Source organism: Camelus dromedarius, chromosome 8, assembly GCF_036321535.1.
Source record: "Camelus dromedarius isolate mCamDro1 chromosome 8, mCamDro1.pat, whole genome shotgun sequence".
Taxonomy (NCBI): Eukaryota; Metazoa; Chordata; class Mammalia; order Artiodactyla; family Camelidae; genus Camelus; species Camelus dromedarius.
The window spans coordinates 57,543,857-57,555,820 of NC_087443.1; the positions used below are offsets into that span (position 1 = coordinate 57,543,857).

At 52.5% G+C, this 11,964-nt stretch overlaps 1 protein-coding gene across 1 annotated transcript; it reads left to right on the plus strand.

Annotated features, from left to right (window-relative positions):
- Positions 1-8,036: 8,036 nt before the first annotated feature.
- NKX2-3 (NK2 homeobox 3) lies at positions 8,037-11,561 on the plus strand. The gene is made up of 2 exons (XM_031461581.2): positions 8,037-8,553; positions 10,025-11,561. The coding sequence occupies exons 1-2, from the start codon at positions 8,193-8,195 to the stop codon at positions 10,762-10,764; spliced, it is 1,101 nt and encodes a 366-aa protein (XP_031317441.1). The 5' UTR covers positions 8,037-8,192; the 3' UTR covers positions 10,765-11,561.
- Positions 11,562-11,964: the final 403 nt, after the last annotated feature.

The window sequence follows — 11,964 nt, forward strand, 5'->3', positions numbered from 1 at the left end:
TCTGGTGGATTCCAGGGTCAATGCTTTGGCCCAAGACAGAGGCATGAGATGTGATTATGATTTAAAGAAAAGCATGTCTTCCCTGGGCCCTACCCCAAATGCAGTCTTCTTACTCTATGGGCTCTCCTGGTCGAGGAGGGCATCATAGGTGCCAACTCTTACGCATGCATTCTTGTGAGGTTTGAGTACATCCGTTCACATACATGCTAATGGGCTTACGGTTGTGGTTGTGGGAAGTATAAAACATTCATAGTGCCAGCATCCATGTTCACTTACTTTATGTGTGTGGGCACAATTATGTACACACACATAACACAGGCCACCCTCTTTACTATACTAATGGGGGATGGATTTTTTAAAGTATAAATTGCAGAATAATTTCAATATGGTTTTTATTACTTTCAAGAACACACACCGTCATTACAACCCTGGTAATAAAATCTATTCCCTCTTCTCTTCAACTTAGACAGGTCCTTATGGGACCACTTTGTACAAGACTAATTGTAATGATCCTATAAATTGCCTGTATGGAAATAATGCATCTGATTATAGTGGAAGCTAGTTTTCATCTTGGATTGTATAAACATTTCTCTCCAAATTTCATGTCGCCACCAGTAATTCACATTATTGTGAGGAAAAAGGGAGGGAGGAGGATTCAGAATGAGTGTTAGCCCAGTCCTCCTGTTTCGATGACACTCTCTGAAAAAGGAGAGCACTAATGTGGAAGCTACATTTATAGGGAGTCCTGAGTGCCTTCTTCCCCATGCTTATCCACGTGTGCACACGCTGATGTGTTCACACAGGAAACCACCTTCCTTTTCATTCCATTCGAGGAGAAAGATAAATCCATAGAAACATATATGTCAGGTCTCTGTCCATCTGTTGGAAACACATATTTATCAAAGTGATGCAACCTCAGAAAAGTGGTTGCAGATGGGAGGTAAAAGGGTAAAGGTTGGCTGGCTGCCTACCTTGCAGCTGGGTAGCCCGACTCATAGGGGAGAAGGCCTCAGACCCTCTCTTTTCTCCAGAGGCCACTGACTCAGTTGCCCCATTAGTGAGTCCCATAGCAGCAAAGTGGGCCAGAAACATGTACAGAGTGCTCAGTCCTTGCCCCTGCTGGCTAGCGTGAGAACCAGGGATCCCACTGTCCTCTCAGATTTGGCCCCTGCATTTTAAAGCAGTCCCTGAAATGCTCCCCAGCTGGGGTGATCTCAAGAGTAAACAGCCCCCTAATCTAAAGCAGGGCTGGCAGGAAACAGAGAAGGGAAGGTTAGTTCAGTCTGTTCTGTCTGTATAGAGTGGGGGAGGGGGTCGGCCCTGGTCTAGGAGCCCCATCTGTGCTCTCAAGGGATGCCTGGGGCCCAGGCCTTATGGTCGCCTTCAGCTCCCCTGTGATCCTCTCCGGATTGCCACAATAGAAGGAAATGGAGGCTCTGCAGGATCTGCCTGGAGCGGGGATTTCCACGGGGAGGGTGGCCAAACCCGCCACCTGGAGCCCCACAGACCCGTCAAGGCTCATAACTGAGGCTGTTGGGAGTTGAGATGCTGGGAAGTGGGAAAGGTCCTACAGGCTGGAGCAGGGTACAGAGGAGTGTCCCTTTCACACACCCAAGGGTGCTTGAGCATTTTTATGAGCAGCTCTTGAGACAGAGTAAGCACAGGGGTGGAATGGGGGAGAGGGGTCTGGGGCAAGGAGTGGGGCCCTCCAGTGCAAGGCAGATGTGTTTGATTCCCTCCATATCAAACACCTGCTGGTTCCAGGGACAAAAAGCAGGAGAGTGATGGAGTGCAGGAGCCAGAAAGAAGAGCAAAGGGAATGAAATAAGATGGGGGAAGGGAGAGGGGAGTGAAAAAATAAGAAAGAGTGAAATGGGGGTGGGGGGTGGAGACTGGACAAGAAGGGAGTCCTGAGAGAGGGGGAGGACGTGAGGGAGAAAGGACATGGGGGAAGGGTGGTGAGGGAAAAGGGAGAGTGAGGAAGGGACGGAGTGGGGGAGTAAGATGGGCCCAGTGAAAGAGAAATGGTCCCGAAAGGGGGAACAGACTGGCTTCGAGGAGGAGGAGGAAGGCCACGGAAGTTCTGGGGTCCAGGACTCAGTGGATCTACAAGGTCTCCGAGTGTCGCGAGCCGCGAGAGGTAAGGAAGTCGTCCTCTCCGGTTGGTGGGAGTGCGGAGAGGTTGAGCGGAGTTTGGGAGCCTACAGGCAGGTTCAATGACAGAAGCTCTGCCCGCGTCTCCCCGGGACTCCTCGCTAGGGCCGCCGGGCTCTTGGCCGGCCGCCGAAGAAAAGATGCGCCGGGAGAAGCCGCGGACTCCCGGCCGCAACCAGCGCGAACCAAGTGCACGGGCTTGGAGACGCGGCGCTCTTGGCTGCAGGGCGGAGCAGGGCCCGGCGACTTGACGGTCCCCGGAGCCTCGAGGCCACTGAACTCTTGAACTCCGACCTGACTCACCTGCGTGTCCGCAGGGTGAGGCTGCCGAGTCCAGCGGCCTCGAGTTGCCGGCCGGGACCTGACTGCCCCAGCGCGTCACGCTTTCTATCCCTGTGGCTGTGCGCCCCAGTGCGCCACGGCCGCCTGGGGCCTCGGTCCTTGCCGGTCGGGTCCCTGGCGAGTTTTGAGCAAGGCCAGCAGCCCACGCTCTCCCACCCCCAACATCCCCGCAGGGTCAGGCAAGCCGGGACGGTCGCCAGGGCAGTGGTAGTTGTTCGGTGCTCCCGGAGCTTCAGGGAACCAAGGGCAAGTGGGCAGCTAGGCCCGCAGACACAGTCGCCCACTGACGGAGAGAAGGTCCTGCCGCACCTTTGGAATCGCTCTCCAGGTGCCGACCAAAGACCGGGAACTCCAGGCTGAACACAGCGAGAGCGGGATATAAATCGTTACTTACGCGACAAGACATCGGCGAACGTTTCTTTCCAAGTGAGAAAGGTCTTTTTCGTTCTTAAACGGTTTTAAGTTATTCGCTCGAACTTGACCCCCAGGGAGATTTGGGGAAAAGAGTTCTGCGTCCGAGGAGGCCAAGGTCCCTCGGTTTGTGGTTGAAAGCAGACAAGAGTTGAAAAGGTCGAGCTAGGAAGATTCATGAATCTCTGCTTCTTGGGCGATGCAACCACATCCCTCGCCGACTCTCAACCCGCAACTCTTGGTGCTTGGAACAGGCAGGCGCTCTGGTTTAAGTGAATTAATTCGCCAAAGTCTGCCGCCGTTCCTCTGAAGTCAGATTATATTTTAAAAGGTCTAAAGGCATTGAATTTTTGATACAGGAAGTTAAACTCACACTTTATTATTAAAAAAAAAAGGTAAAGAATGCAACCAGAATTCCAGTTTAATCCCCAAGTTAAAACTGCTCACAGCACTCCCCCAAAACACACGCAAATAATACAAATAAATGTCTGTGTATAGATGTCTTTTATTTAGGTGTTTTTGTTTGAAAATATATTGACTTTCATTCAACTAAGTTAGCTTTTCTGACCTGTGTGTTTTATTGGCAAAACAGAACTGCTTTTGGTGACGAAAGCTATATTTACATTGTTAACTTAAAGTTTTTTGGAGTTGGGCCGATACACATAGGTTTGAAAGGTCCTCTCCTTAAGAAATCGAAACTCACTTCCTCAGCAAGGGCCTGCAATTTACAAAGAACTACAGGGATTACAGAATTTGGACTGATTTTCTCCCAGAGAAAAGAAGTGGTGGGTTATTTAGAAAACTCAATTCCAAACACAATCTGGGAAAATCTGGCATTTATACAAATGCCATACAAGTACAAAAACAAGCTAAAATACTCAAAATGCCATTTTAAAATCTCTTACCAAATTTGTTAAATGAGGAAAAATTCCTCTCAAGGAATTAGATCAGTTTAATGTTTTCTGGGACTGATGTACCTAGTTGACATTTCTTTAAAAGTAGAAAATATGACCCTTCTCCCAAACACTAGCCTCTAGATTGCTGAAAAATTTGGATAACTTTCTAATATCTCTCAACTAAAAACCAAACTAAAATACATACACATATACATGCCAGCAGCAGCAGCAACAAAAGAACAAAAACCTATTTAGTGCTCCTGCAAAAGAGGATATTTTTTCTTTCTCGTCTTTTTTTTGTTTTTGTTTTTGTTTTTGGTAAGGTAACCAGAAATGAAATTTCTAAGAGAGCAGTGAAAGGACAGTAGGATAGAAAGAAAAAAAGAAAATTCAAAGAAAAACATTCACCTGAAATGTTATCACATAGTTTGGGCTAGCTGAGTTCATCTCAGTTTTTCATGCCTTAATAGAAAATCACTTCTGACTGTGCTACTACATTTAGATTAGAAAGTGACCATAACTGCCACAATAACTTTCAACTTTTTTGGGGGAGCCATGATTATATAATTAAATGGAAATTTAAGCAGATGAAGAGTACCAGCATAAGCAGTGGCATATATGATTAAAATGATCAACTATCTGCCTATATTTATACGTATATTAAGCAATTTTTGTGTCAAGAAGACTAATTTATGGGAACACTTTACAGTTTTCAAATATTCACTACATTTTTATTTGATAATATGTTTGTTGTAATGATTAGCATGTGGCTTTTCTCCTTAAAAGGTGTAAGTTTATATATAGCCTATGTATCTATATAGCACTTCTCTTTAGATAATTTGTCATCATTTTACTACTATCTTTAATCATACGTGGAAGGAGAAAGACGTATAAAATGTATAATGTGACAAAACCGAGTGTATGCAGATGCACTCGACTAAAATAAAACCAAACGCTTCCACGGATGCAAAGATATTTACTTTATCTGACAGTAATTAGCTAAACTGTCTGGAACGAAAACCTATTATTAGTCGAGCACAGCTCTGGGATTTCAAAGATCCTCTCTTCCGACAAGAGAATGCAAATACCCCTAGAACGCGGTAGTAACTGGATACGCGCTGGAACCAGATTCCACATTCAGATAAGTGACTCTCAAGAATCGACCGCTGCTGTTACGTGTAACTACTGCTCTGGCGTTTTCGTTCAGGACAGCGGCGCGCAGCTGGCGGCGCACTCGCTCTCGGTCGTCGTTGCTGCGGACCGAGGAAAGGCGGGCTCCCTAGATGTGACTGGCCTGGCTGGGATCCCTGCAGGGAAGCTCCGCTGCGGGGTGAAGCAGACAGACCAAAGGGAGCCTCCCGAGTCCCTGCTCAGAGCATATGGCCAAAATCAGCTCCAGGTAAACGGGTAGAAGTCTTCCGCCCGCCAGATCAGCAGAGTTGGAGGTGGAAAGAGAAAAAATGGACAGGGCATAGAAATTGACTGCTAGGCCCATTCCCCTGTGTTCCTCACACTCCGGCTCCTCACGGGCCTCCAGCTCTGCGGGCCTGAACTGCGTCCGGCGGACGCCTGCGGAGAAGCGATCTGGTCAGGAGCTTCAGGAGAGAACCATTCATGCCTGGGCCAAGGGTACCTGGCAGGGTAGTGGTGGCAGCGGGCTTGGAGGAGAGCGAACCGCGCGGGCCTGCAGGTGGGAGACAGCCTTCTGCGTGCTCAGGAAGGCAGCAACTCGGTGGACCCGGGAAGGCAGCAGCGGGCGTGTGGGCGTGTCTCCGTGTTCCCGGCACCCCAGGCCAAGGATTCTAAGATAGGGATTCTTGGGGATGAGCTTAGGGAAACCCTGGGAGCGAAGCACCGTGGAGAAGCAAGAGTGGTAGCAAGGAGAGATGCGGATTTCGGTTGGAAACTGGGGAGAGATATTTTCCGTAGCTTTTGCCTTTTTTTTTTCTTTTTCTGAATCTTGAAATCACTCAAGAAAATCAGCCACAGAGGCAAAAAAACATTGGGGGGACCAAGGGGGAAGCAGAAACATTCCCAACGACAGTCTAGCCATCGAAATAAGAGTGAAGAATGGGGCTAGAGGCAGCTTCCTTCTTTTATACTCCACATGCCACCGCGACGTACACACTCAAGGACCCCTACCCTGCAGTGCCCAGCACTCACCCCCACCTTCTCTCTGGATCTTTGCGCGGGAGCGCTCGCAATCCGCAGCAAAAGCAGGCGCATTCTTCTCTCTGCAGTTCCGCGGCCTGGTTTGGAGACGCCGGCTCCGCCTGAGGCGTCAGTAGTCTCAGAATTCAAAGTAGAAAGGCACCAGGCGCCCCTGCGACTGAGATGGTAGTCCTGACGCAAAGCCCAGCTCACCGAGGGCTGCAGGTCGCCGCCACCTATGTAGTCCCCGGCGCACGTGGCCTGAGACGAATCCCAGCTCCCCGGGCGGCCCCAGGGGCAGACTCCCCGCACCATTTCCGCTCCCTCTTGAACAGCCCCGCCTCTCCCCTCTCCCGACTGGCTGTTCTTTCTCTCCTCAGCCATGGGCACCCACTGCTCCCGCCGTTGCGGGCCCCCTCCCCCGCCGTCCCCATGACAGCTCTCCACTCTCGCTCCCCACTACCATCTCGTGTCTGCCTTGTGTCTGCCGCCGCTTGGAGGCGTTGTCCACAGTCCCTAAACCTTCCATCCGCCCCTTCAAGCTGAGGCCAGGGTTCCCCCAGCTCCAACATCTTGGCCACCTAGGCTGGATGAGGAGCAACAAGGTTTGGCCAGAACTTGTCCCTATTTTTTTTTAAGGCTAGCGCTGCGCACGGGTTTTTTGTGGGCTGCTGCTCCTCTCTGGGCTAGACGTGGTGGCCGGCGAATGCCTATTGTGCAGATGATCCCCACCATCGAGGAGTTCCCAGAATCTCAGGGGATCCCACAAAACAGATTCGCCCACAGAATAACCAGGGCCGCAGGAGGGGGTCAGAAGACATGCGGGTTGGGGAAGTTAGAAAGATGCCTCGGAGGGCCAAGGCCTAGACCCAGGCGCCCAATTTCAATAGGCGGAAAAGACGGCCTCCATGGTGGGTCACCTCCCTTGTGAAGACAGATCCTGCTCTCAAGACCGTATGAAACCGCCCAGTGTGTGTGGCACTCCAGACACGTCATCAATGCAGTCAACAAACACTGCCTGACCTCTGATGCAGAATAGCGGTAGTTGACACGTATTGAGCACTAACAAGCGCGGGCCATGCTCTAAACTCCTGGCATGTTTTGCCTCATTTATCCCTAGCAACAACCCTGAAAAAGGTATTACTGTCTTCTTTTTGTAGACAGAGAAACTGAGGCTTAGAAACGCCCAAGGCTATATATACACTCAGTAGGCCAGGATTCAAACCAACTTTATCAGACAACTAAGTTCAGTAATAACTCCATCTTCCTGTCTCTCACATACCTGCTTAGTTCAGCCGCTGGAAGGGCTACGAAAGCAAATGCAACCAGGAGCCTCGGGGGCTCATAGTTTACCCGGGGAGGCCAGGCAGGCAATATAGCAATAGTGATAAGCGGCACGAATGTCCTTTACTAACACGCGCTGCAAGTTCAGAAGCGAGAGAGATGACTTCCAGCTAGGCGATCAGGGAGCGATTCCTTCGAAGAGGTGGTATGTGAGCAGAGCTTCGGAGAACAGCTTTCGACTAATGGAGAAAAGGGCGGGGAAGACGTTCCGAGTGGAGGGAACAGCTTGAGCAAAGTCAACAAGGCGGGAACACACACGTCGCCCATCCATAGGTATATGAAACACTCCATCTCCTTGGGGATCCAGTGCCGGGTATTTACAAGCCAGGAGGTTTTCCTGTCCCGTAGCAGGTGGAAAAACCACGCTCCTGAGCTATCCTTCCTGGCAGTTTGTTCGCGGACAGGAAGCCTCCCAGAACTGGCCCTGGCCGGGAAGGCGCGGCCAGGCAGGGTGGGAATCGGTAGTTCGCGTTCCCAGGTCAGTGTAGCTTCGCCCGCAGCGACCTGGACTTCGCCGCTCTATACTAGTCCTTGTCTATTTCTTAAGGTAGCGCCACGGCACCCCGACTCAGTGGATGCAGGGGGGCGTGGTCCACATGAGCTGGAACCAATGGAGAGGGAGGCCTAGGCGAGAGCCCCGCCCCCGACGTGACGCACGACCCCCGGACTCAGGCTTCGCAGCCCCGGCCCCAGTCCCTGCAGTGGCTGTAACAAAACCCAGACCCCCAGGTCCGGGCCAATGGAGGCGATTTAGACTGAAGTGGGACCGCGTCTGTCAAAAGCCGTACTCGGCAGCAGCGGCGGAGTCCAGAAGGAGAACTGGAGCCGCCGCACTGCCTCCCCGCCCCCGCCGGGATTTATTGAGTATTTGGTCTGGACAATTAAGTGGCCCTGATGATGTTACCAAGCCCGGTCACCTCCACCCCTTTCTCAGTCAAAGACATTTTGAATCTGGAGCAGCAACAGCAACAGCACTTCCACGGCGCGCACTTGCAGACGGACTTGGAGCACCACTTTCACTCGGCGCCCTGCATGCTGGCCGCTGCTGAGGGGACGCAATTTTCAGACGGAGGGGAGGAGGACGAGGAAGAAGAGGGCGAGAAACTGTCCTATTTAAACTCATTAGCTACAGCCGACGGCCACGGGGATTCGGGACTGTGCCCTCAGAACTATGTCCACACGGTTCTGCGAGACTCGTGCAGCGGGCCTAAGGAACACGAAGAGGAGTCCGAAATCGTGAGGGACCGCAGCCAAAGTGAGTAGAGGGAGGGGGGCATGAAACGCATCACACATCTGGAGCAATGGCTGAGTGCCCGCAAACCTTGCTAGCTCTAATGCCCGCTCCTTTAATCTTTGCTTGGGTCATGCCTGGCTGTGGTCAACTACAGCTCTGCAAAGTGCAGGTGCCTGCAAGACGGAGGGAAAAGGACGAGGTGACTCTGCCAACTACTCCCCCAGAGGCCGGGGAAAGATGCAGCCCCCGAGGGAAGGGAAAGTAGTTATTGCTGCCCTGATGCTGATGAGCAACGTGATCAGCTGCTGGGTCCTAACAACACAGTAGTTTTGGTCTTCCCAACAGCCAGAGGGGCACGAGCCTGAACCATTCCCCCTTTCCCTCTAGCATGAGAGGAGTTTTCTGAGACCAGGGCAGCCACTCCCTCTTGCAAAAGACGGTTTAAGCAGATTGTGTCCCTAGCGTGCTCAGGGAGCAGGAACTTTGGTAGAGTCCAGCTGGGTTATTTCCTCAGTTCTTCGTTTGGAACTCAGCGTCCTCGCACCCAAGGCACCAGGCAGAGAGGGAGGGGATGGTGGGATGGAGCGTGGGAATACAGTCCATTCCGGGCGACCACAGCACTCATACCCCTAGGGCACCGGCCTTTTTTTAAAAATTGTTAATGTTTTGCTTTGTGTCCCAGGCTGTGGGGCTTTAGGCGGAGTGAAAAACAGGCGGAATTTAGTAAGAGCCCGGCAGTTCAAGTAGGACGGGAGGTGAATTGGATAGGGAAATAAGATAACTGAATAAAGACTCCTAGAAATGTTTGTTTCTGAGGGACGGAACCAAAGAATCTCTTTCCCCAAGAGGAAGTTTGTTGTGTCAGAAGACAAGGCCTGTGCTCTGACAACTCCCCTGGGCCTAAAATTGATACGAAACTGCATTAGTCAATCAAATTTCTTTTTCTAAGGTAACACAGATGTCATCACGCAGACATTTAGCTGTGTGAATGTAGGCTTTTAAATGCAAAAAAAATAGTCCCTGGACAATACACAAGAGTAATACTCAGATATTTCTGAGCAGAAAGATTTTCGCGCAACTCATGCACACCAACCTCCAAATACCGATATGTCTCACACCTTCAGCTATTCATGACGGAGTAGAAGGCAAACGAGTTTGCAAATACTGTTGTTAACTTTCATCCTGAAAATAGTCATTAGCACGCCGAGCCGCACATTTAATACAGGGTAATCTCTCGCAGATGCTTAAGTTCTAAATAAATGCGCACTACCCCTCCCCACGGAGTGTTGCCTCCGCCCGCCAAGGGCATTCTGAGGGCCCTTGGGCTGTCACAGGGTCCCACGGAGCCAGGAGCCACAAACTTTACCAAAAGTCCAGGCAGTTATTACCGCACGCCCCGCGCTGCCACCATAAAGGGCCACAGTGCTCTGAACCAGAGCTGCGATGAGGGCAGAAACAGCTAAGGGATTCTGTTGTTTTGCTTCTTCCGCAGAAAGCTGCCAGCTGAAGAAACCTCAGGAGGCGGCTGGAGACTGTAAGACGGCGGAGGACAGCGAAAGGCCGAAGCCACGAAGCCGCCGGAAGCCCCGGGTCCTCTTCTCGCAAGCCCAGGTCTTCGAGCTGGAACGCAGATTCAAGCAGCAGCGGTACCTGTCGGCTCCTGAGCGTGAGCACCTCGCCAGCAGCCTGAAGCTCACGTCCACGCAGGTGAAGATCTGGTTCCAGAATCGCAGGTACAAGTGCAAGAGACAACGGCAGGACAAGTCTCTGGAGCTGGGCGCCCACGCGCCCCCGCCGCCGCCGCGCCGCGTGGCCGTACCGGTGCTGGTGCGGGACGGCAAGCCGTGCGTCACTCCCGGCGCGCCAGCCTACGGCGCGCCCTACAGTGTGAGCGCGGGCGCCTACTCCTACAACAGCTTCCCCGCCTACGGTTATGGGAACTCGGCAGCCGCCGCCGCGGCCGCCGCTGCTGCAGCCGCCGCCGCCGCGGCCTATAGCGGCAGCTACGGCTGTGCGTACCCGGCGGGAGGTAGCGGTGGTGGCAGCAGCGGGGCCAGCGCGGCGGCTTCGGCCATGCAGCCTGCCTGCAGTGCGGCCGGAGGCGGCCCCTTTGTGAACGTGAACAACCTGGGAGGCTTTGGCGGCGGTGGCGGCACTCAGCCCTTGCATCAGGGTGCGGCGGCTGGGGCCGCGTGCGCTCAGGGCACCTTGCAGGGCATCCGGGCCTGGTAGGGACTGGTCAGGTCACGCGGCTGGCGCCCCTCCGCAGCCTGGCGCCGCGGGACTGAAGTGCGAGAAAGGCTGGATCCAAGGAAAGGCCAGGTCCCCTCGTTAAAAATATAAATGTATGTATACACACACACGTCTCGCTTCCCAGGGCCCCCCCGAAGCGCAGCTCACGCGACGCCTGGGGAACGGGGCTCAGGGGTGAAAATACCCGGTAGCTGTCGCGGAGACTGTCTATAAGGCAGAAACGCCGGCTGGGTGCCGAGAGGATGATGGCCCCGAGCCTGGCTCCGAAAGGAGTGCGAGAGGCTGGGACTCTGGCTGCCGCTCGGTTCTCCCAGAGCGAGAAGGGCTTTTCTCCCTCGGCCTTCCCGCGGCCTCCGCGAGGCACTGGCAGAGAACTCAAGGACGAAAAAAGCATGAAGGAGAGAAAAATGGGCGTAGTGGCTTGAGAAATCCCAGGCCCTACAGACCCTCTGCCCCCTTTGCGGGGTCGGAGCGCCACACCACAGTCCATTTTCCTTTTCGAATCGCCTGCCCTCCGCAAGGAATACCTTGGCCTGGATTTCTGGATTGTCAGGCGGGGTAGGACTCTGCGAGAAAAACCAGAGAAGCGAGATCAAAAGTTGGGGGCCGAACAAATCTGGGACCTGGTGGCCCACCGAAGGTGTTACTGGGTTTCCTTTCTGTTTCATATTCTGTATTCAACACATATAATATATATCTAACTATATCCACACACCATGTACACACCCGCTGCCATACACTACAGGAGTCAATAAACAAGGTGCAATATTTTCAAACCGTTGGCCGGCTACAGACTTTATTTAGTCAAAAAAAAAAAAGAGAGAGAGAGAGAGAGAGAGAGAGAGAGCGAGAGTAAGAGAGAGAGGATCCTTTAAACAGGGCGGGTGGGGAAAGCAAAGATGCGCCAGGGAAAGCAGTACCCCTTGGCGATCGCAGGCCTGGTCTCCCCCGCCCTAGCCCCCAGGCTTCAAGTCTGGTCTCCCCAAGGCTTTGTTCTTTAATTTCTCTTTACTCTTGTAAGGAAGACAGGTTGGAGACTCAAGGTCTTTTGAGGTCCTGGGCTTTGTAATCCCCCCAAGTTTCACCCAGATGCTTGGGCTAGTATCTGGGTCTGCGTTAGATCAAGACTTAGATTCTGTCCCATGTCGAGGGTCTCCAGGGAAAAGGAAACCTAGCTCC

Bases quoted from the DNA above. Each gene is read 5' to 3' on its own strand.
- NKX2-3 (XM_031461581.2), top strand. From the start codon at position 8,193: ATGATGTTACCAAGCCCGGTCACCTCCACCCCTTTCTCAGTCAAAGAC. The intron at 8,554-10,024 runs GTGAGTAGAGGG...CTTCTTCCGCAG, and splicing joins CGTGAGGGACCGCAGCCAAA to AAAGCTGCCAGCTGAAGAAA.